A 25329-nucleotide genomic window follows, 5' to 3' on the forward strand; every position below is an offset into this window, starting at 1 on the left:
TTGACTGTGGAACGGTCTCCCTTGGGAGGTTATGGACCCTCCTTCTTTATGGGTTTTTAAGCAGAGGGTGGATGGCTATCTGTGTCAGATGCTTTAGCTGAGATTCCAGCATTGCTGGGGGCTGGGCTACATGACCCTCGGGGTCCCTTCCAACTCTACCATTCTGTGATTTGACGCACCCACTTTATCAATGCCAACTGAAATGATCAGGAAAGCAGCTATTTTGTTGTTGTTGTTTAGTCGTGCCCGACTCTTCGTGACCCCCTGGACCAGAGCACACCAGGCACTCCTGTCTTCCACTGCCTCCCGCAGTTTGGTCAAACTCATGCTGGTAGCTTCGACAACACTGTCCCACCATCTCGTCCTCTGTCGTCTCCTTCTCCTTGTGCCCTCCATCTTTCCCAGCATCAGGGTCTTTTCCAGGGAGTCTTCTCTTCTCCTGAGGTGGCCAAAGTATTAGAGTCTCAGCTTCAGGATCTGTCCTTCCAGTGAGCACTCAGGGCTGATTTCCTTCAGAATGGAGAGGTTTGATCTTCTTGCAGTCCATGGGACTCTCAAGAGTCTCCTCCAGCACCAGAATTCAAAAGTATCCATTCTTCGGCGATCAGCCTTCTTTATGGTCCAGCTCTCACTTCCATACATCATTACTGGGAAAACCACAGCTTTAACTATACGGACCTTGCTGGCCATTTTAGCTAGCAGCAAAAATGTATTTTGCTACATTTCACTCTGCCTAGCATGCCTTTAAATATATTGAATGTATGCAGCCTTGAAAACAACACCTGAAAGTAAGTGTTTCAAGGTCTCCAGGGCATTCCGCCATGCACCATCCGGTGGATCTCAGTTCAAAATGTTTGTATATGTGCATTTAAAGAAAGCATGCGGCATTGCTGGCAGGAGGTGATGCAAATTGAAGTCCAAAACATTCAGAGTAGGTTCCCTCAGGCTGTGCTCAGGTCATGTACGTCTTGTATTTTGGCTAAACTCCCATCAAGCGTTGTTCTGACTTTCTTGAAAATCCAGAAGGAGCAATATTTTCGATTCTTATTCCCAATACTTGCTAAAAGCTGAGCCAGGGAAATTAGCTCTGATTCCTAGTCTTTTGGAGTCATTGATCACATTTGACATAAAAAAAGAATGGCAGCAAGTATTGTCCCTAATTCTCAATGCCAAAATGCAAGGGTGAGATACTCAGTCCTTTTCTGTTTGCAAGGTTCATACAGTTCTTAACTTCATGTCAGTTCTTCTGTTAACCTGCAGAGGAGCCAAGCTCTTTCTGGGGTAAAGCCATTCAGTATGTGAGTAACTGTTTGGCCACAGTGCCCAGGGAGCACAAGAGAAAGCAGATCTCACTGCAAAGGTGATAGCCTGCCATCTAGAGGGATGCAGGTGCTTTGGTAACTAGCACTGTGAAGTTTGGTGAGCAGCTTTTCAGGGAGGCAGAGGAAGAGGTGGGATTGCAGGCCCTTCTGCTGATACAGCCAAGAGACCACCTGCATTGGGACCCTTCTTTCTTGAACTCTTTCCATTCCAGGTGGTTGTCATAAAAACTCTGAAATTGGGAACTACTGCCTGTTTGATCACACACCCCATTCATCCCTTTCCCTCAGTGGTGGCTGGTGCCAACTATAATTAGTATGGCAGAAGGAAGGGATGTTGAGCCGTAATGTGAATGTAGGAGAGCTGGGATTTTGGCACACTAGGGCCACAATTCAGACCTTCTTTGTTCTGAAGCCGTTGGGGGGTGCCGGAGCTCCCCTCCCCCTGTCCTGAATCTTCCAACATCTTGCGTCTTAGGATGTCCTACTGTAAGTTTAGGTTCACACAACTAATGTGGATTAAATCGCTCTGCTGCTTTTGTGCGACAAATCCACTTAAACAAAACAAAAAAAAACCCACTCACTTTTTGCAGTTAGGAAAGTGGTGGAGAAATGCACTGAAGAAGTGTGCAATGGACAAACAACTAACGGGGAAACGCACCCATGAGAAAATCAGGATGAATTCTCCTTGCTGCATAGCGACCCCGCAAACAAATGAGAATGGATGCTCGCTAAGGACCAGTCATAGTCTAACCACCACGTAAGCATCCATCTGAACAAACGCTCAAGAAATTGCGATGCTGGAAATAAATAAGGTCTGCCCTAGTGCTTTGAGAGGGGGTGAGGTCCCTGGCTCCCAGGTTTATCTTTTTGAGAGATAACTTGATTATTAAAAGCAGGCAGGCAGGCAGGCGCTGTGGTGTGGAGTGCTATTTCAAACAAGATAAGCAAAGCTGCGAATTCCCTGTGATGCTGGCGTGCTTTGCATCAATAATGCACCAGGGGGAAATGAGTGATCTATTGAGGGCAATCCCTTGATGGGGCTGCTGCTTTGTTTCCACCTCCTCTGGGAGGAAGGAGCCAGTCTTTGCATTGCTCACCTAAAGGAATGTAGTAGCTTACAGTACACTCCCCCTGTCCCCCCTCAGTTAAATGAAGACAGCTTAATTTACCCAGCTTCCTTCATCCAGTCATCTTAGCTTCTGCAGGGCTTCTCTTCCCAGCTTTGCAGCCATTATTTCTTGCAATAACTGCAGCCACAACCTGGTATTGATATCTGCTCCCCCTCCTTATTGATCTGTGCATCTTTCTGCTTTGCATGGATTCAGATACCTAAAGGTTGGCGGGGAGGGTTGAGCAGGAGAGAGACATTATATAATGTGTCACCTCCTGGATGCTAGGTCTGCAGCATCTTCAACCTTGGCTCTTCCAGACAGTTATTGCGGCATCATGGCAAATTGTCCAATATAGGGCTAAGTGGTGTTTTTGTTGCTTACACTCACAATTAAAAGTTGACATTCTAGCTGCAAAATGAATGAAGTTTATAAATGAAAATCTCTCTCTCTGTAATTTTCATTTTCACTTTTCCAGTACACTAAAAGCAATTATAATAATAGCAAGTAAGAGAAAAGATCCAAGCAAGACAGGAAAAGAAAGGATATCAGGAGAGATGGGGGAGTGGTAGTTAATTAACCTGTGACCTTCTAAAGTGGGGTAGGAGGTTTTTTTCTTCCTCTCCCTTTTACTAATATTATATTATGTATTTTGTGTTTTATGTTGTAAATTGCCCTGTGGTCTCTTGATGAATAATAATTTAAAAACAAATTTAAAAACAAAACGGATAAAATGCAGAAGGCTGAAAACATACATATATATAAAAGCAGTTAAGAAATAATTAAGCTATTTGATATAAAAACAAGAGCTATTAAAATACAGATCGTGAAAACAGCACAGCACTATTTTAAAGCCCTTTCCTTAAAGAACAGTCAATCCCCAAAAGCCTGTTGGAATGGAACATCCTTCACTTGCTGGCAAAGAACAATAAGGAGGGAGCCAATCTCGCTTCTCTGGGGAGGGAGTTCCAGAGTCTGGTGGCTCTTGGTGAAGGAGCATTTGCTGATGCAGGGCTGATGAGCCTTCAGTTTGGTTGTCTCCTTGGGGAATATGTACTATTGAGCTCTTTACCTTGGCACACGTTAAGAAGAAGAACCTGGCAACCTCCAGCTTCATCAGATGGATGAAGTGGGCAACACATGCGAAGAAAGTAAACAAAGTTCTGGGGAGCATCTCACTGGTTGAAGACTCGAGGGCAGTCACATTTGGAGTGCAACTGAAGTGTAGGGCTAAGTGGTTGATATACAAAAATCCCCATGCTGGGCAGCTTTTGTGAAGTCTGGGGTCTGCTGCTGGGGGCAGCCAGCCAGCAGTTTGAAAGAGGGCAGTTTTCTGGCTGGGTATCATGTATACTGGGCTAACCTAAGAGGTGGAAGAAGTAGGAGTTAATTTACCACAATAACCACAATTTAAGAAGGATGTTGAGCAGCTGGAGGGTGTGCAGAGGAGGGCAATCAAGAAGATCAAGGGTCTGGAAACAGCCTTGAGGAACGCTTGAAGGAGCTGGATATGTTTAGCCTGGAAAAGAGGAGACTATCCAAAATCACATTTGGATAGAAACTGTTTCTCAGGTGGCTAGTCCTAGTCTTTATAACCCTGTACCTTCTTCCAGAAGGCAGAAGCTGAAAGAGATCATTTCTGGGGTGTGCACTATCCTGCTCTATCTCTGCAGCTTTCTTATGGTACCTGGAAGCATAGATTTGATCCAAGGTGGGAAGAGTGGATATGAGAGGAGATATAAGAGCCATCTTCAACTATCTAAAGAGCTGCCACATGGAAGACGGAGCATGCTTGTTTTCTCCTGCTATGAAGGATAGGACTCAAGGCAATGGCTTCAAGTTACAAGAAAGCAGATTCTAAATAAACATACGGAAAAACTTTCTCGCAGTGAGAGCTGTTTGACGGTGAAACGGTCTCTCTCAGGAAGGTGGTGGACTATTCTTCCTTGGAGGTTTTTAAGCAGAGGTTGGATGGTCATCTGTCATGGATGTGTAGCCTTCTTAGACTTTACCGACTGGTGGGGTCTGTGTTGCTCCCGGGAGGGAGAAAGGAAGTCAAATGACACCGAGGTTGATTCAGAGAAAGAGTTTATTCTGCTCTCCGGATAGCAGAAGGCACTTGCGTGGTCAGCTCACAGCAAGTCCAAAGAAATGAGAAATTTCATGCAGCATAGATATCCTCCAGGCACCCTCTCCCCCTTTCCCCAGGAGTCCAACCACGTCAGCTTATACATGTAAGTTGACATCCATGACCATAAACAGATATTCCTGTTCCAGTACTCTTGACCATAAAAGGTTGTTCCTGTTCCTATACTCTTATCTTGGGGCAGGAAGGTCACCAACCCTAAGAGCACTCCTGGCGCCGTTTCCGGGTCTCTTGTCAGACCTGACAAGATCTGTGCGTCAGTGTGTAAGATAAGACCCAGATGTGCCATCCCTGCTCCACTCGGAACTGGCAAGGCCATCCATTGCTCCCTTGGAAAAGGAAAAAAGTGGATTTTGGGTCCCATTTCAGACTGACTGCACAGAAACCCATTCCTTCTGATGCTTTAGCTGAGATTCTGCATTGCAGGGGGTTGGACTAGATGACCCTTGGGTCCCTTCCAACTCTACAATTCTATGAAGCGCTATTCTACGTGGTGGTCACAGATTGGTTAGTGGTTGGTGAAGTGAGTCTCGAGGCTTTCCAGGCACTGCATTCCTGTCTTGGTTTATCCTCTGCTGTATCTCATACTTACCTTCTCCTTGTGCTGTCCTTCTCCTTCATTCACTTAGCAAAGCCAGGCAGCCTTTGTCAACCTGGCGTCCTCCATGTTGGACTCCCAGACCCCATCTTCCGCCTGCACAGGGTCACGGCCCGTTCGCTGCTCTTCAAGAGGCCACAGCTCTTCTTCTGATGCACAACAGTGTTCCAAGGTCAAATACCCAGTGCGGCATAATCCTGCCCTTTCAAAAACAGCAAAATTGAAGACTCACTGGCCCAGGCTCGGCAGACACCCTCCAGCACAACTGCGGCCGTTTTTCATGTAGGCAGAGCTGCCTTGTCCATGAAAGTCTTCTGACAACTCCAGAAATGTCATGTCTGCTTAGCATCAATTAAGGAAAGGTGGCGGGAATGGGGGGTGGCAGAGACTGTGTATCCTGGGCTTTTTTTGGCCATGCTTTCAATTTTCGAGTTCTAAAAATATATCTGGAGAAGTGCGTGAAGCCTGGCTCACAGAAGCTGTCCATCCTTTTCTTGAAACTTTCCAGGAGATGAGCTATTTTCTATTTTTCAGTAATGCGCCATCATGGTATGCGGTGCTTCATTGGAACGTAATAAGAAATAGACACAGGTCCTTCTCTGAAAAGGCTTAGAATCTTAATCTTAGAATCATAGACTTGGAAGGGGACCTAAGGATCATTTAGTCCTGAGCCCTGCAATTCACACATATGCAGCAGTACCATACAGGGATTGAACCTGCAGCCTTGCCGTTATCAGTACCATGCTGCAACCAACTGAGCTATCCAGAAAGTAGACGACAAAAGGAGGAGAGAGGTGGAGAGGCAAGAGTAAGATGGGAGCAAAATGGGCAAATTTCATCCCAATCTATTTAGGCTTGGTTTCAGTAGGACAGCCTTCTCCAGCTTGGTGCTCTCCAGACATTTTGGACTCCAATCCTATCAGTTCTGTGGTGTAGTGTAGCCCTCCCTCGTCTGGAGGGAGCCAGGTTGGAGAAGACTGCAGTTGGTGGGTAGGGATTTCAAGAGGCCGGACACTGTGTAGCTGTGCCTCAGTACAAGGCTTGGGGCAGCAAGGGAGACAGGATGGTCATAGGAGGAAGATGAAGAATTTCTGGTGATGATAAGAGGGTAAAGAGCCTGTTGGATTTGGCCAATGGCTAGTCCAGTCCACAGTCCTGGTCTTACCATGGCCAACCAATGGGAAGGCCACTGGTGTGCAACAGCAGGCTTCCCACTTCCTGATCTAGCATTCAGACGCATGCTGCCTCCACCAGTGGAGTTGTAACAGCCATTGTGACTGGGATATTGATAAAGGTGGAAAGATGCATCAACTGCTCCGAATTGGTCAAGGTTTAAAGAGTCTACCTCACCAATAGACTTGACCTGTTTGTTCATCAAAATATTCTCTCTGAATCGGAGCATCATATCCGTGGAGCTTGGGAGAACATCTGGCATTTCGTATAGCATTTGTGATGCTGCTGTCAAACCATATTCTGATACAAATATCGAACAAAGGAGAACATAGGTTGGCTAATTCTGGTGAATTTATGACAATGCAGCTTCTGTCTAGCTGAAAGAGGAAGAGAGGTGTTGCATTCAGAGCTGTAGGATTTTCTGTAGTTGCACAAAAACAGTGAACAGATTTTTTTATCATAGCAGCTGCCGGAATGATGAGTATTTGAGACATACACATCTTACTGAATATTATTGAATATAGTGAGCATACATTTTTCTCAATACCTGTTGAGCATAATGATCACACTGACTAGTTATGCCATTTTAGAATTCTTTTGGAACATTTTTTTTAAAAATACTCTTTTTTAAAAAAGTGCTCCTCAGCTTTACCTTCATGTTATTATTTTGAATACAGTGGTACCTTGGGTTAAGTACTTAATTCGTTCCGGAGGTACGTTCTTAACCTGAAACTGTTCTTAACCTGAAGCACCTCTTTAGCTAATGGGGCCTCCCGCTGCTGCCACGCCGCCGCCGCACAATTTCTGTTCTCATCCTGAAGCAAAGTTCTTAACCCGAGGTACTATTTCTGGGTTAGCGGAGTCTGTAACCTGAAGCGTATGTAACCTGAAGTGTATGTAACCCAAGGTACCACTGTATAGAAAAAGAGGGCATCTCCCAGTTTCGAGAGTGTGAGCCAATCTTTCGAAATCAGTCCCTCATGTAATGTAAACTTTGTTGCCCGAGGACTGATGGATCTTCACAGTTTTCTTCTGCTGAAGATTAATATTCTCCTCTTGTGCCATCTTCTCCCATCTATGCCCTCCCAAGTCTTGAATTAGCAGCTGGAAAAACAGCTAGTTGCTCATTGGGGGGGGGGGATGCTTTTAAATGGAGGTTTCCTGGCTTTAAGTTGCTAAGTCTCGGAGCTGCAAGTCCCCTCTCCTTATGCAAATAGCTGCCTTGCTTTGATGTTGTTCATTTCATTTTATTTGGGTGCCCTCTGGAATTAATGGCCTTGCCTGAGCGGTGCATGACGGATTGGGGAGATCTGTTTCTCGCCGCCGCTCGTGCCGCATGTGAATTTGCAGCTCTTTGCCGGTGGGACTTGGGAAGACGAAACTAGGTCAGCGGCGCTTGTGCGTGTGCGAATATAGGCAGAGAAACGGGCTATAATCTCAGCATTAAACAAACCCGACTGTAAGGGCTGCGGGGGGTTTGCTATTTTAAGCGCTCTCGTCTCCCTGATTGCCAGCGCTCAGCGCAGAGCAAACAGATAGTTGCAGGAGCCTTTGTGCTGGAGCCGAGAGGACACTTTTTCCGTCGATTGCTTTTGAATGGCGCCCATTTAGCAAGCACAATTCTGTGCTTCCGTGGGCAGAAGGTGGGCAGGGTCATGAGTTTGAGCCCCATGTTGGGTGAAATATTCCTGCAATGCAGGGGGTTGGGACTTACTGTATTTTTCACTCTATAAGATGCACCAGACCTCAAGACGCACCTAGTTTTTGGAGGAGGAAAACAAGAAAAAAAATATCCTGAATCTCAGAAGCCAGAACAGCAAGAGGGATCATCCGCTGCGCAGTGAAAGCAGCAATCCCTTTTGCTGTTCTGGCTTCTGGGATAGCTGCGCAGCCTGCATTCGCTCCATAAGACGTACACACATTTCCCCTTACTTTTTAGGAGGGAAAAAGTGAGTCTTATATAGAGCAAAAAATACGATAATTGCTCCTCTTCTCTCCAGGGTGTTAGGCAGGCAATAGCAAATCACCTATAATGTTTAATCTCAGGCTATTCCTTCTTTTCCTTTGAAGCCACAGCTTCATTAGACTTCATAGGGCAGATTTCCAGTAGGGTCCAAGAGATCCTGCCTTCCGCTTCCCTGTTCTTGTTCTCACCCATTGCACCTCTGCGGTCTCCGTCCCTGTAACTGCCAGCAGCTCACACAGCCAGGCCTGGCCATGAGCCACATCTGTGGTCTTTGCCCCAGCCAAACCAAACTTCCTCCCTTGAGAGAAGCTGGGCGGTTGGTCAGCACCCTGTGGCTGGCTTTCTCTATTCGGCCTGTAAGAGCTGTGTGCGCTCCACAGTTTCACAGCTGGCTAATGGCTTAGGGGCAAAGCAGCAACTGCATTTTTAGCCTGTATTTGTTGTATGGCATGTTGCTTGGCTTGGTTGCATTCTGCCTCTGTTTGTTGAATTTATCCCCTGATTGCATTTTATTGATTTGCTTTTGCATCGTGCATTTCCTCCAAGGACCCTTGAGTCCAAGAGGCATCTGGTTTTGTCCTGGGAGGGAGATTAGACAAGTAGGTAACTGGCCTGGTGTTACTCGGTGACCTCTAGGTCTGAGCAGTGATTTGAATACAGGTCTCCCTGATCATAAGAACATATGGAGAACCCTCCTGGATCAGACCAACAACACATCTAGTCCAGCATCCTGTTCTTACCTTGGCCAACCAGATGCCTATTATGGGAAACCCGCAAGCAAGATTCGAACACAAGAGTCCTCTCCCTCTGAGAGCCAGTGTGGTGTAGTGGTTAAGAGTGGTGGACTCGTAATCTGGTGAACCAGGTTCGCTTCCCCGCTCCTCCACATGCAGCTGCTGGGTGACCTTGGGCCAGTCACACTTCTCTGAGGTCTCTCAGCCTCACTCACCTCACAGAGTGTTTGTTGTGGGGGAGGAAGGGAAAGGAGATTGTTAGCCGCTTTGAGACTCCTTCGGGTAGTGATAAAGCGGGCTATCAATCCAAACTCTTCTTCTAACTGTGGAGGCAGAGCACAGCCATCGTGGCTAGTAGCTTTCAATAGCCCTCCATGGTGAAGAATGGAGCAGTGCATTACTCACATTCATAAAAACCTGACCTTGCATTGTTAAAAATCTTTTTTTAATGTCTCCCCCTAATAACAGTGGGGGAGGTGGTTGTACTCAGTACAAATATACCTGGTTACAATTATTATTTTTGCTCTAATGAAGTCAGTGCTTTAAAAGTCCTTGACCAAATCTTCTCCTTCACCTTCTCTTTGGCTGGTTCAATGCCCAGACTCGGGCCTTAGCTGCAGAAGATATCGCTCTCCATCTTCCTTGCCTGTGTGCAGTCATGCAGATGGGATTGACCTTGTGCAGAGAAGCAGCTTGGAAGCCTCTGAAGCTCAGAAAGAACTTCCTAGCTTTTTGCTTTTAGGCCTCGATGTCCCTGAGGAATGAAGCCTTTAAGTCAGCTTCTCTTCCAATCTGGTGCCTCCGTTTTGGACTGCAACTCCCATCAGCCTCAGCGGGCGGGTTGAGCTCATGCTCACAAAGTCAAAAATACTGAATATTTTTCAAAGGTCTGGTGGGATGAGGCTTGCCTGTTACGTATGGTAATTCTCTGTGCAAGAATAGTGGCCTGTTAAGAGTGGTGTCATTCTAACGTCCCAGACGGCTTATACAGCCACACGGATCTCTGCAGAGCAGACAATGAAACAGGCAAATAAATTGGGTTGCTGCCCATAGCCAAAGTTTATTTTTATGTATGTGCGTTTTGAGGCTTGAATCAGCCCCTGGTTAAAGTCTTGAGAATGGTTCAGCCAACTGAGGCTGATGGCTGTTGTCATTTGGGGCCGTCGGTTGTGCATCATAAATCGACCACATCACTACGTTCCCCATCCCAGCTAACGCAAGCCATCTTTGGCCTCCGTCTGTTCAGAAGCAAGTTTCACACACTCCTACTACAAGATTAGGGTAGCTAATTAAATTTCCCCGAGGCTGGCCTGCGGGTGCTTCTTGGGAGTGTCTCCCAACATCCGCTTGGCACCAACTTGCCTAACTGGCTACCCATAATAGAAGAAGCTTTTGAGAGATTAGTTCTGCTCTACGGGGATGGACTTACCAGTTCTCCCATGGACAGAAGCAGAGAGTTGCTTGAACTGGAACTGGTAGCAACCAAGCACATCTAAAACATGTTGATAAGAATCAATTTAAGATCAAACAGTTACCCGGCACCTGGGAATTGTGAGCTTGTGAGCTTTCCCTCAGGGACCAGAATGTTGAATTAGATGGGCTGTTGGCCTGATCCTGCTGTGCTCTTCTTCTGTTCTGATGTGCTTTTTCTCTCCCGCTGCCCAACACCATTCTTATAAAACTATCTCCTAATTGTTAGCATGCAGAATTTGGTACACGCTGGTAAGCAAGAGAACCAGGGCAAGAAGACCGTTCCCTGCAGTAGGCACAAAAAAGTGGGTCCTGCAAGAAGTTTATTAAATGCATTTCATGTCTCATGAGCATACTGATATTTAGCAATTCCGGGTTTCCAACCTGTTTTAGGGCCCCCCATTTTTCTTACTTAATTTCAGCAAACTTTGGGTTTTCCCCAAGTCTGCCGATGCTTCCCTCTTGCGTATAGATGGTGATTGGCAGGATAGTACAGTGTTACCTCGGGTTACAGACGCTTCGGGTTACAGACGCTTCAGGTTACAGACTTCACTAACCCAGAAATAGTACCTCGGGTTAAGAACTTTGCTTCAGGATGAGAACAGAAATTGCATGGTGGCGGCAGCAGGAGGCCCCATTAGCTAAAGTGGTACCTCAGGTTAAGAACAGTTTCAGGTTAAGAACGGACCTCCGGAATGAATTAAGTTGTTAACCCGAGGTACCACTGAACCAACAAGTAACTGGAAGCGGTGACTGAAGACAAGTGCAAGCTAAGGAGGCCTCCAGCAGATTCTCTAGTGTCAGTCCCACTGAAAAGGGATGCTCTGTTGCTAAGGCACAAGGTTGCAGGTTCCCTGGATCTTGCAGCAGCTCCTGCTTTCTGTCCAAGTGAGTCATTTTGGGGCCGCAGGCGAGTTCATGAAGCCTGCTGTCGTGAATCTCCCTTAGGCATAGCATCACGAAGCTTGCTCGAAAGGAAGAGAAGTGTAAAAGTGATGCAGAGAGGAGCACTTGAACCAACTAAATGTGACACAGCACAGTTGGATCAGCTAAAATTGCAGCATGAGATCAGGTAGCACTTAGCTGGCCTTGGGTTTGCTTAGCAATACCAGTCTGCAGAAACGAGTTGGCATCGTCGCTGCTGCCTGTCTCTTTCCCTCTGGTGCTTTTGCTACAAAAGGGGGGGGGGGTTATAAATCCTCCTTTGAATCCAGAGGCCTGCAGAGCATTGGAGAGAAGCTGTTTTATATTTAGCAGCTCATAACAAGAGTTCCTGTGGTACTTCTCTCCCTGCCATATTTGCATGGCTCCCCACTTTCCCCCTGTTCCCAGAATGCCTTGTGTTTCCAGGGAAATTTCCCCTCCCACTGTTTAAAGACAAAGACTTCAGTAGCTTTGGCTCCTAGGGATGCTTCTTCACACTGGAGGAAAGCCCATCTTCCAACATCTCAGAGCAAATCTTTCCTCTGGTATGACATGATGGAAGTCACGGCAAGTTAGGACTCCATTTGGCCTCTGCTCCAAGCTCTTTGGGTCTTCAAGCCCTTGACAATTCCTTGCCTGTTTCAGGGAAATTGTTGTTGTTGTTGTTTAGTCATTTAGCCGTGTCCGACTCTTTGTGACCCCATGGACCAGAGCACACCAGGCACTTCTGTCTTCCACTGCCTCCTGCAGTTTAGTCAAACTCATGCTGGTAGCTTCGAGAACACTATCCAACCATCTTGTCCTCTGTGGTCCCCTTCTCCTTGTGCCCTCCATCTTTCAGGGTCTTTTCCAGGGAGTCTTCTCTTCTCCTGAGGTGGCCAAAGTCTTGGAGTCTCAGCTTCAGGATCTGTCCTTCCAGTGAGCCCTCAGGGCTGATTTCCTTCAGAATGGAGAAGTTTGATCTTCTTGCAGTCCATGGGACTCTCAAGAGTCTCCTCCAGCATTCTTTGGCAATCAGCCTTCTTTATGGTCCAGCTCTCACTTCCATACATCGCTACTGGGAAAACCAGATCTTTAACTATACGGACCTTTGTTGGCAAGGTGATGTCTCTTGCTTTTTAAGATGCTGTCTAGGTTTGTCATTGTTTTTCTCCCAAGAAGCAGGCGTCTTTTAATTTCATGGCTGCTGTCACCATCTGCAGTAATCATGGAGCCCAAGAAAGTAAAATCTCTCACTGCCTCCATTTCTTCCCCTTCTATTTGCCAGGAGGTGACCAGTGGGCATGATCTTCGTTTTTTTGATGTTGAGCTTCAGACCATATTTTGCGCTCTCCTCTTTCACCCTCATTAAAAGGTTCTTTAATTCCTCCTCGCTTTCTGCCATCAAGGTTGTGTCATCTGCATATCTGAGGTTGTTGATATTTCTTCCGGCAATCTTAATTCTGGCTAGGGATTCATCCAGCCCAGCCTTTCGCACGATGAATTCTTCATATAAGTTAAATAAGCAGGGAGACAATATACAGCCTTGCCGTACTCCTTTCCCAATTTTGAACCAATCAGTTGTTTCATATCCAGGAAAATACCTGGAATTCTGCTTTGGGAGGGATGTAGCTCAGTGGCAGAGTATCTGTTTGCATACAGAAGTCCCAGATTCAAAGCTTGATGTCTCCAGGTAGGGGTGGGAGAGACTTCCCCTCTGAAGCCCTGGACAGCTGCTGCCTGTCAGTGTGGACAGTACATTTAAAAAAAAATATTCAAAGTTATAACAAAACATACTATCCAAAAACATATCCTTATTCCCCCCCCCCCATTTTTCCCATTCTATTAGTATGCTGTATGCGGTCTTCAGAAGTGTGGACAATACTTAGCTAGATGAATCATTGGTCTGACTCAACATTCCTTCTTTCCACCTTGCTAGCTTTACAGGAGTTTCTCACCCACTATGGATTAGATTTTTAACAGCATGCACAACACGTGGATTATTCTCTCAAACATTGCCCTTGCTGTGCAACCTGATCTTCCCGGTGCAGCGCATGGGGCAGCCTTAAATCTTTGGGCTGTGTCCTCCTTGCCATAGTCAACCGCGTCACCCTCCTCCCTAGCTGTGCAATAGGCAGGAGGCCTTGGAAGGAAGCCACTGTGCCCTTTGCCAAATTTGGGGCCTGTGCATGGCAAATGCAAGAAGGGCTTTGAGGCGCTTAAAGGATTTAAAAAATAAATCAGCTGTATAATCATGGATATGCTAAACAAATAGACACGTTGCAAAACACCGAATGAAAGCGCCTTTCTGGGAGGGTAAGGAATGCTTACGCACCGGTGTTAAGAACTTGCAATTCGGTAAACAGGGTACCACTCTGCGTGAGAAGGAAATGATGACAACAACAGCTTTCATGTAGCATCATCACCGAGGCAGCTAAAATTTTGAGGGAAAGGGGCAGAGGTAAATTAGTAAGACCCACCAGTATTGTGGACAATCCAAAGATTAAAATGCTAAGTGCTTGATCTAAGAGAATGCTTATCTGCGTCAGTTCCTGTGGTTCTTAACTGTAGCATGGTAACCATAAATGATCCTTGGGGTGCAGACTGGAAGAGAGAGTCACCACTTTCTCTAAAATAATAAGGTTTGGTGTACAAGGGGTGGGGTGGAAATCTTGTAAGAGAATAAGCACAAGTTCTTTATTATTCTGTGAAAATGTATTCCCCAATTTAAATCATGTTAAATGTGCTTTATTTTCCCTTCCTGATCAAATATTTCCGTTCAGATACATTTGTCCTTTGGAATAAGTGTGTGGTCGCTAAGAGACTTCTACTTTGAGTATGGAAGGATAAATATCTATTGTGCAGCGGTCTGCAGACCACAATTCCCTTGCTATATTTGAACATACTTTGCACGGACACCAACATTGGTTGGATACCCGTTCAGGCATTTTAATGGCATCTCTCTCTCTCTATGGGAAAATTAAGATGGGTGCTTATCATTTTGAGAATGTGAGCTGATTCTCCCATTTTGTTAATTTCCTTTCTTCTTTAACAAAGCTGCAAGTCAGTTTTAAAAAAGAAGGGTGAGATGCAGATGCAGTAAGCAGTCTGCATTATTTTCTGAGAATAGCTATCTGAAAAAAGTTTTGCTGCTTTCGAGGCACATGTTAGCACCCAGCGATGTGACCCTGAAACACAGGATGTTGGTGTTGGCTCTCTCTGCAAAGCGCTGCACTGGTAGCAACCCCCTGTGTCGCTCCAACAGGGATCCAGTAGAAACAAAGCAGCTCATTCTGGTATAAAGGGATGGCTGACGGCCTCTGACTTCCTGCTTCTCATGAAGACAAGCAGCTGCAGCCCTCCCAGAAGTTTCAGAAACAAACAAACCCAATGCAAACGGTTGCCAATGGTGGAGCGTTTTACATACCAGCTTTTCACTGCGAGGTCTCAAACACAATCCTCTTTGTTCGCTTCTCTTGGACTTATTTACATGAGTAAGCCTCGTGGCTCATTCTGTCATTGGCCGTAGCTATCACTGAAGTGCACAGGGAGAGTGTCTGTGGCCAGAGGTTACCTGCTACATGCATTGAGGTGATTGCGGTGACATGGCCTTTGGCACAAAACCCTCTTGTCTGGTAACGGGGAGGAGAGAAAAAGGGAAATGAGGGTTAAGTTGCAAATGATGCATTGACTTGGGGCAATGGAGGACAGCTGAGAAAGCTGCTGGTTCTGTGTGACAGCACAATATTAAGACCAGCTAGTATTGCAAATTGTTCACCAAGGTAGGACTGAGGGGCTGCAGGGACAGGTCAGTAGACAGGTGGGGGAAAGGTGTTTATCTGTGTAGAGATTTGTACACACAGAAGCACATGACAATCAACGTGTCTGTGTTCATGGCAGTGATTATATAAACGATTGTTTTAACATGCTTGCTAGTCTAGGCTGCATCAACAGAAGTATAGCGTCAGGTTCAAGGGAAGTCGTGGTATTGCTCGATTCTGCCTTGATCAGATCCCACCTGGAGTCCTTAGTCCAGTTCTGGGCACCCCAGTTTAAAAAGCAAATTGACAAGCTGGAACATAGGCAGAGGAGGGTGACCAGGATCATCAAGGGCTGGCAACCAAGCCTTGTGGGGAATGGCTGAGGGAGTTGGAGATGTTTAGTCTGGAAAAGAGGAGACTGGGAGGAGATATTAGAGCCATTTTCAGATATCTGAAGGGCTGTCACGTGGAAGATGGAACAAGCTTGTTCTCTCCTGCTCCTAAGGCTAGGGCTGAACCATTGGATTCAAATGCAAGAAAGGAGATTTCAACTAAACAATAGGAAGAAGTTGCTGATACTATGCACCGTTTGAATGGGGAGCAAACTACTTCAAAAGGTGGTGGACTCTCCTTTCTTGGAAAATTTTAAGCAGAGGTTCAGTGGCTATCTGGGATTCTTCAGCTGTGATTCCTACGATGACCCTTGGGGTCCCTTCCAAGTCTACAATTGTGTGATTCTATACCGATGAGGAATGAGCAGGTGGGCAGGAGAAGGAAATCACTACTGTAATACTTCTGGGAACTTGTAAAAGAAACTTCGGAATGCTAAGGCACTACTTGGCTTGACTTGGAAAAGGTTTTGCCCATAGGTCGTTGTACAGCGGAGGATTGAATGGAGACATGGATTTGCTTGAGGGAAGGGGGATGACCACTGCTTGCTTCTCTCCATTGTGAAAATTGTCCTTAGTTTAGTGGGCTGTAGCTTGCAGGTCCAACTGAAGTTCTTCTCTGACACAACCAAGGGCTCGGTTTGACTTGCTGGTTATCAACGATGCTTTCCTTTTTCTCTTCCCAGTGTCCCCAGGAAAGATCATGGACGAAAAGATGTCCTACAAGGAGTTTCTGGACCGCAATGATTCGTGGACAATGGACGACAGGGCCCATTGCTTTGATCCACAGCCAGCATTTAAGCCCATGGATGTAACAGGTAAGAAGTAGCTGCAGCTTCTCTGAGAACGGAAGCACAGAAGCCTGCATTTTTATTGAAATCCCCCTGAAATTTCAAACCTGAACGCCATTCCAGGACCAATGCCTGCTTCTAGAAGTCTATGTTAGATTAGTGTCCCCTGCCCCCTTTAGGACTTGCTTGCCTGAAGGAGTTACCTTCCCCATCCATCTCACCAACCCTCTTCATCAGAGTCTGTCCGGGTCCTCTTCTTCATTGCCTAAACAAGGGGTAGCCAATGTGGTGACCTTCAGATGTCATTGGACTACAGCTCCCATCATCCCTCTACTTTAGCCATGCTGACTGGGGCTGATGGGAAGTGGATTCCAATGACATTTAGAGGCACCGCATGGACTATCCTTGGCCTGCTGGTGGGTTTGTCAGTGGTGGCTTCCATGTGCTCGGAAAATTCCAAAGGTTGACTATGTGCTGTAGGAGAGAAACGAAAAAAATACTTCAACCATGATTCCACAGAGGCTCACGCACAGACAGCCAATATTTTCCCCACTACCACAGCACACTTGGTCCTGAGTGCCTTAACTGAGATTCCTACATTGCAGGGGTTGGACTAGGTAACTGTTGAGGGTCCCTTCCAATCTACAATTCTATGATTCTATGACTTTTTTCAGTGCACACTCCACCGTGACTCAAAGATCTGCTTCTTTGGGTGTAGTCACAACCAGCTTAGACCCCGTGAACATACATGTGGAGCTAGGTACATGAGACAAGCCTGCCAGAAGAGGTCAGTGGCCCATATAGTCCAGCATCCTGTTCTCACAGTGGCCAAACAGCTGCATATAGGAAGCTGTAAGCGGGAGCCAGACATCAGAGCACTCTCTCCTCCTGTGGTTTCCAAAAACTGATATTCGGAGGAATGATGGCTCTCACAGCGGAGGTCGAACACAGCCGCCATCATTGGTAGCTGTTGACTCTACATGAATTTGTCTTATCCTCTTTAAAGGCAAACAGGTTGGTGGCCATCACTGACTCGTATGGGAGGGAGTTGCACTGTTTAACCATGTGCTCTGCTTTATATTGCTGTCGTGAGCATTCACTTCCAACATCTTCTCCTGACTGCCCCTGCCCAAAGAACCCCTACAATGTTCTGAAAGTAGATAACAACAACAACAACAACAATTTATTATTTATACCCCACCCATCTGGCTGGGTTTCCCCAGCCACTCTGGGCGGCTTCCAACCGAATATTAAAAACAATACAGCATCAGACATTAAAAACTTCCCTAAACAGGGCCGCCTTCAGTTGTCTTTTAAAAGTAAAATAGTTGTTTATTGCCTTGACATCTGCTGGGAGGGCGTTCCACAGGGCAGGCGCCACTACTGAGAAGGCCCTCTGCCTGGTTCCCTGTAACCTCACTTCTCGCAGGGAGGGAACTGCCAGAAGGCCCTCGGTGCTGGACCTCAGTGTCCGGGCAGAACGACGGGGGTGGAGACGCTCCTTCAGGTATACTGGACCGAGGCCGTTTGGGGCTTTAAAGGTCAGCACCAACACTTTGAATTGTGCTTGGAAACGTACTGGAATCAAACGTACTGGAATCAACGTAATGTTGATTCCTCTGTCCGTCAGCCCCTTTCTCTTGTTGCTTGCATCCAACCAAGTTCTAAAAGCTGGCATGCAGAAAAACTCACCCCAGTAACGTTCCGATCCCATCTCCTGTCAGAGCTGCCTCTAGGTCCCAGCTCACAGAGGACCAACGCTAGGCTGTGGTAATGTACAAAAGTCTTTAATGAAGTTCAGTTTCCATTTCAAAGCCACAGCGTGCAGCCCTACGTCTTAAACCCTAGATCGGCGAAGTCCCGTCTGAGTCTCCTCCCCTATGACACCAGTTTAAGATCCTAGCCCTGCTCCACCTTTTACGCTGCTCTCTCCTCCTCTGGGTCCTCCTGCCCGCTGGGGCATTGCCCTTTCTGGACTCTTCCGACGCTGAGTCGCTTAGCTCCTCCCCCTCCCTCCGGCGGGCTTTAGGACCCGGTTCCCAATCCTCATTCTCTGCTGTCCCGCGCTCCTGTACATTTGAACTTGCCTCTCGCGCCAACCCAGTGACCTTTCTCCTAACCGTTACACTACTTCGGTCACTGCTTCCCTCTTCCGGGACACTGGCCGGATCTGACCTCTCCTCCGTTGTCCGACTTTCTGATGGAGGCGTGGTCAGCCCTGCCTTATCTTCTCTCCCTGGTGGGGAATGCACTGGCCCCGATCCTTGGGACTCTTCCCCCCCACTCTGCTCTGGTGGGGAAGCTGGTCCTGATTTCCAACTACTGCTCTGGGAGTCCCTGCTGCCCCCTTGCTCCTGGGGCGTTCCCCTTGGGAACCCCCTACCCCTGGCCACTGGCGCCCCCTTCTGTGAATCTTCCGATTCGCTGGAGAGGCTCATGGAATCCCTCGGTCCACTGTCCTCTTCTCCTACGCTCCCCTCGGATTCTTCCCCTTCGCTCTCCATCTCCTCTCTTCCATGTGCCTCTGCTCCTGAGCCCCTGACATGTTGATTCCTCTGTCCGTCAGCCCCTTTCTCTTGTTGCTTGCATCCAACCAAGTTCTAAAAGCTGGCATGCAGAAAAACTCACCCCAGTAACGTTCCGATCCCATCTCCTGTCCTGGCTCTTTAAATGTTTTCAGGCTGCAGGGACAGGGAACAGACCCTCCCTCCCATTCCCCAATGCTGAGACTTCCTCCGTGGTGGGAATGTGTGTGTAAGGACCGTAAAATGGAAACACCATTCCCACGTGCTAGCTTTGGACAAGCAGAGATGGAAAAGTGGGCGTGCTGCTGGGTCAAATGGGCAAAACAGGTCAGCGGAGAGGCATACTTTGCTCAGGTGTCCATCACCCTCAGGCGGTGGCATGGGGCTCCCTTCTCATACCTCTGCTCAGTTTAATTCCATTAATAACTCACCTGGAGCAGCGTAGCTGTCATGGATAGTAAAGCTTCCTTGTCTGCTGCGGGAGCATTTGCATGATTTAGCTCTGTGTGCGGCCCTTAATGCCACAGTGATAATTCGTGTGTTCTGGAGCATGAAACAATTGGTCTGGTTGTTCTCTGCCGCTCCCCACCAACCCGATATTCCAGGCTGACGGGGCTCCCTCTGCGCAGAAGCACTTCGCATCTTCTTTATGCGGCTGCCTGCATGAGCAGGGACTCTCTGGACTCCTCAAATCCTTCAAAATTCAATTTCACACAGCGGTTGGCTTGGAATGGCTCGTGGGCGCTGGCCTACAAGGCTGGGACAGAGAGATTAGTGTGGAGGGCATACAAATTGCATCAGTTAAACTGATTTATCCCCTATCTCTGCCGTTTTTAAAGCTGCCTCAAATAACCCATCAATCCTGAAAAACGGGGAAATGAGGGGGCCCGTTTGCAAAACCCTAGAATATATTGCAATGAGGGCTCAGTAGCAGTTATTCTGACATGTGAAAAGAGGCTTTTGGGTAGAAGTTGATAGCTGATGTGCAAGAATATGCTCTTCTGTAGCCTACACAGTCTGACTTTTGGGTGTGATTCAGTATCACTGGCTGTGGGAGCTCAGAGATTTTATATTTACACACAGAATTATATTTCAGGCTTCTGATAGACATCTGGTTGGCCACTGGGAGAACAGGATCCTAGATTTGATGGGTCTTTACCAGGGATCTACCCACCCACCCATCCCTGCATCAGACAGCATACCACACAAACTTATTATGGATCCCCCTTTAGAATTTGGATAATCACTAAAAGAATATGTATGTTACTGTGATTGATAAAGCAGAGGGCTTTTTTTTGCTCATGTGGCACAACATATAGGCTTCTGTCTTCATCAACTGCTCTGGTAGAAATGAAACGATGCTGTCTTATTTATATTCATCTTCCTTTCTCTTTTTCCTGGCTGCCACCTTGGAAACGGCATCACTTCTTTTTTATCAGAGTAGCTGATGAAAGCAGAAGCCTAAATGTTTTGCCACATAAATAAAAAAAAAACCCTTTTGTTAATCACAGTAACGTATACATGTGGGAAAGCGTATAAACCCACTTAAATAAACCTAACAACCTCTAAGTGAGTAGGCTTGCTGAAATTTCATAATGTTTTTAGCAAATGCAGAATTTGGACTTGCTGGTTTTTGAAGACACTGTTGGGACTGTTGTCACAGTGGATGTTTTTGGAATAATACTTGAGCTCCTTCCAACCTCCGACGTGTTTACATGTTGAAGGTGCTTATTAAGCACTTCAGGAGCAAGGAACACCAAGCAGGATCAGTGAGGCTCTTGGCGTACTTTCATTTCATTTGCCAACGCAGCACCCATGGGAGCGCATGTACTCACAGGGTCCTCTCTCCTAGCTGAAATCAGGCTTGAAAGAAGAATACTGTTGTAGACAATAGAGCAGGCATTTTGTGTTCATGTCTGGGGGGGGAGGGGTGTTTGGTGCCCAGGACAGTTTCTCTGGTTTGCAAATGGGACGCCATTTGACAAGCTCTAGATCAGGGGTAGGCAACCTAAGGCCCGGGGGCTGGTTGCGGCCTATTCACCTTCTAAATCCAGCCCGCGGACGGTCCAGGAATCAGCATGTTTTTACATGAGTAGAATGTGTGCTTTTATTTAAAATGCATCTCTGGGTTATTTGTGGGGCATAAGAATTTGCCCCTCCGCCCCCTCAAAAATATAGTCCAGCCCACCACATGGTCTGAGGGACGGTGGACCATCCCATGGCTGAAAAAGGTTTCTGACCCCTGCTCTAGACCACCTAGTCCAAAGGACAGAAGAGTTATCCCAGGCTTCCTCAACCTCAGCCCTCCAGATGTTTTGAGACTACAATTCCCATCATCCCTGACCACTGGTCCCGCTAGGTAGGGATCATGGGAGTTGTAGGCCAAAAACATCTGGAGGGCCAAGGTTGAGGAAGCCTGAGTTATCCCCTTCTAGTGGAGAAGACTCATAGTTCCCTTGCCTCAATAAACACTGTGAAGGGATCCAAGCGTTGGCAAGGCTTGAAGTTAAAACCCTCCCCAGAATTTCTCATGTAGGTAGATAGAGCACCACAGGATGACCTTTTGAGTTGTGAGTGTAAAATCATAAAACCATAGAGTTGGAAGAGATCCCGAGGATCATCCATGCAATGCAGAAATATGCAGCTGTCCCGTACGGGGATTGAACCTGCAACCTTGGCATTATCAGCACCATGCTCTAACCAACTGAGCTATCCATGCACTAAAACCAATTGATTAAAGAGCTGGCGCTGAAGGAGAGTGGAATGGATGGATTAGCATTGATGTGGCTTCCTTTTGCACATGCAAGCCATGACTGCCCCAGGGACAGGGACAGGGAAGGATAAGGCTGGATCATGCTTGAAGCCTCTCGTCCAATATCCCCACCTGCCTTAGTTCTGCAGTATCTCAATGTTGGTCTGGGGAAACCTACATCTTTGTTTCCAGTGAAACGTGGAAGACTCTCTTTGCCCTGCCTCTCATAAGAAGCGTGGCTTCCGCTTCCTGTAATGCCGCCCAGCTGCTAGGTAGAGGCTCATTTTGGAAAAGCCGCTTTGCCTGCAAAGAGGTCACCGAGGCTCCTCTCTTGCTTGGCTGCCTCTGTCCAGTCAAGGGTGTAATAGGATTCCTGGCGCAAACTAACAAGATGGATTGTAGGTGGTCGCTGGTTTTGAGAACTGTCTGGAAGTGGCAGGCCGTCAGGATCATCTGACACACATGCAAACCTGTCCCTTCTGCACATAGGCTTTGGGCTTGTTGTGTCTGAGATGCCTCAACAATTTGAGCGGGTACACCTGAGGCATTTTTTTTAAATAAAAAAAATATTATACACCTTGCAAGCCCAGGTATTATGTCTTTAACTGCACAGAGATGCATTTTATTTCTTTCCTCATGTCAAGAGACCCTGGTTAGGGTTCAAAATGTTCAATAAAACCATGATTTAGGTTGGCTGCCTCTCAATCCTGCCCTGAAGTGGGTGTCTGGGGTGGGTATTGATGAGTCTTGCTTATCAACATCCAAGTAGAGGCAGGGAAACGGGTTTGACTGTGGTTTGCCCTGTGCCAATGTGATAATTGTAGTCCAGCAACATTTCGAGTGCCTCACGTTAGCCATCCCTAGCGCAAAGTTTAGTGACAGTAACATCTTAAAGTTATACCTGGAACAAAGTTAGCTCGGTTGAGGATCCCACAGCAGTGAGCCCAGAATTCGACATCTGCTAACCTTTGCAGAGCACACTTCTGGTTCCCTCGATAGATGTAGAATCATAGAATCATAAAGCTGGAAGGGACCATGAGGGTCATCTAGTCCAGCCCTGTTCAATTCAGGAATCTTTTGCCCAATGTGGGGATTGAACCCCTAACCCTGAGATTAAGAGCCTCATGCTCTGTCAACTGAGCTACTTGTCTGGCTGTGGCTCATCATTAAAAAGTGCTGTGCTTCCACGCAGAACTGAAGCTCAAGCTCTGTCTCCTTTTTGACGGCTGAGTGGCCAAAATTTCACTATAGCAAGTCCTTTAGACACACATTTTTTCCAAGGGTTGGGTTTTTTTGGTGGGGTGCGGGGAGAAGGATATTCATCTTCCTAAGCCCTCCTTCCCCTTGGACTCTGTTCTCAGTAGGTAGCCTGTAAGTTAGATGAGGCTCAGCTAGCCTCAGCTCCTTTGCACCCCCTGTACCCCTCTCTCGCCGATTGCCACGTCTGTTGCACAGCAGGCAGGGCTGGCACTGCAGGTGGCAGGGGCATGGGGGTGTCCTGGGCTGCTGAGTCAAGATGGAAGCTGTCCTGAACTGTGCCACGGCTCGAGACCCTGGAGAAAGACGCCAACTATCTGCTGATTGTCCCATAGAGCCTTTTAAGATGCACCGCGAAGATGTCCTGTCCGACCTTCTGCTGCTTCCTCAGGAAATGACGAATGTGCCGCCTTTCGGGGAGTATTTTGGAGCTTCGCAAGAAGTCCATGGTACCATTCTCTCCGCCACGCTTGCCGGTTGCGTAACTCTCTCCCCGCTTCAAGTGCCACTAAGGAATTCTTCTGCATGGCTGACATCTTTCTTCTTCCTCCTCCTCCTCCAGTGTGCTTTGAAACTCGTGTTAATTATGGAGAGCACTGAGGGACATAATCTGTTTTCTCAGTAGACTTCTAATCTGCCAGTGGGTCTTGAAAAATCTGCATGCTTGCAATCATGCCGCCCGTCGTGAGGCTGGGCTCCTTCATGCCTCCCTTAGATCTTTTTTTTTTTTGAAATTATAGACTGCCGTTTTGGTGTTTGGAGGAAAGCTTGGAAGTGTGAAGAAGACCACGTTGATTTGAAACCTTTAATTCCTGGGCAAAGTGTCCCATTATCCAGAGTGGCGGTGAGGGAATTGAATACCACCACTTCACCAACCTTTTGCTCCTGTTGGTCCGCCAGTCTCCCAGCCCTCCTTTCTCCCTGTGGCTGGTGGAAACAAAAAAATCCCAATCCTCTGCAGCCGGAATTGAATGGCATTAGAGGTGCAACATTTGGGGCTTCTTTGTAGCCCTCCTGCTTCTCTGGGAAAATGTTTAACCTGTCCTCCTTCCTCACTTTCTGCTTCCCTCCCCTCTGCTTGCTCTGACCCCCAGGAGAATATATCTGAGGCCAAAGGCCAGTCTGCATTGATATTACGGTACAGCCCTGCTGAACATTGGCCTAAGACTGGTGGGCAGGCCACCTCTGAAGTCTGCACCACGAAGCTAAGACAAAGCCTAGGCACTCTGCAAGGCACTGTTGGGTGTGATGGGGCCTTGTTGCTACCTCCCCACTTTATTAATCCTCTTTCACCCCCTCTGCTGCTTCCTGTGGCTGCCATTGCCACACCCACCTGTCTCATGATGCTCTGCTCGTTTTGCAAGGCTTAGGACTAGGGCATCAGGTGGTCCCTTGCTGCAGGCGACCACAGCAGGACCAGAGGCTTTGTAAACTGGAGCTGGCAAGCAGTTACCAGACAGCTACTGTGATTGTGCTGCCACCAAGTCTCTTCACCTCTGGTTTTAGAGAACCCCCTGGATGCTGGCTGGGGATGACGGGGTCCAAATCATTTTGGGACCCAAGGTTTGGGGAATCTATTTAAAAGACACTTCGTAGTTTTCCTTCCTCCTCCTGCTGCCACAAAACACCAGGAAAGTAATAAGCTCAAGTTTAAGACTTGGGAGTGCTGGTAGCAGCAAGGGGAAATGAACATTTTCTTCCTCATCTGGAAGTGTGTTTTTCTCAGTGCAAAATGCTACCTGGAAAGGAAATCCTGACTCAATTAGCTGCCGGGGCTTCGTTTCCTGCAAGGTTTGTATTGGTTTGTTAGTTGATGGAAACACATTGCATCCCACTTGAGAGACCGAATCAGCCTCAGCTTGGTTCAGTCTAAGCGTGAACGCCCCCTCCCACATAGTGGATGGCAGGGGATATGTGGTAGCTGGTGGTGCAAAAAACCTGCCTTGTTTTTTACAGCACCTTACGGAATTGCAGGGGTGCCTGAGCAGCCCCCTCTGGGACCCCAACACCCTCCTGCAAACATTTTTGACCCCATGGCCTTCCTCGATTCCGGGGCAGAGTCTCTGCTGAACCAGAACGAAGCAGGTGAGCCCATGCTGATCTGTTGCCTCTGCCAAGAACACCAGAAGTCCTGGGGGCGAATGGGGGGGGGGCGGGGAGGAGGCAACCAGCAGCTAGTAACCTAGGGTGTGAGGCGAGTATGCATGGGTCTGCAAGCTGCATTTTAGGAAGAAGAGAAAAGCAGGAGCAAATCTGCACTCTAGGGCTAATACGTGGCTGCCAAAGATGTTGTGGAGATGAGATCCCTGCTTTTCCTCTGTCCGAGAGAAAAAAGAGGACAAGCAGAATCAAAGCAAGACGGCACCCAGGTCTGCAGTAGGATTTGAGGCTGCCAGTTTTGTAGCTGACCTCTGTGGGTGTTCCAGGGGAGCC

General features: G+C 47.4%; 1 protein-coding gene across 14 annotated transcripts in view; it reads left to right on the forward strand.

The window, feature by feature from the left end:
• Positions 1-25329, forward strand: part of MAP4 (microtubule associated protein 4) — a 209747-nt gene that overhangs the window by 99362 nt on the left and 85056 nt on the right. For 10 of the 14 annotated variants that reach the window (XM_079996302.1, XM_079996312.1, XM_079996313.1 and 7 more), the window contains exons 5-7: positions 16258-16389; positions 23232-23345; positions 24853-24981. In XM_079996302.1, coding sequence (XP_079852428.1) covers positions 16258-16389; positions 23232-23345; positions 24853-24981 — 375 coding nt within the window. The remainder of the gene's footprint in view (positions 1-16257; positions 16390-23231; positions 23346-24852; positions 24982-25329) is intronic. The other 4 variants (XM_079996301.1, XM_079996304.1, XM_079996311.1 and 1 more) reach the window with 3 other exon arrangements.

The sequence above is a fragment of the Podarcis cretensis genome (genome assembly GCF_951804945.1).
Source record: "Podarcis cretensis genome assembly, chromosome: 12".
NCBI lineage: Eukaryota > Metazoa > Chordata > Lepidosauria > Squamata > Lacertidae > Podarcis > Podarcis cretensis.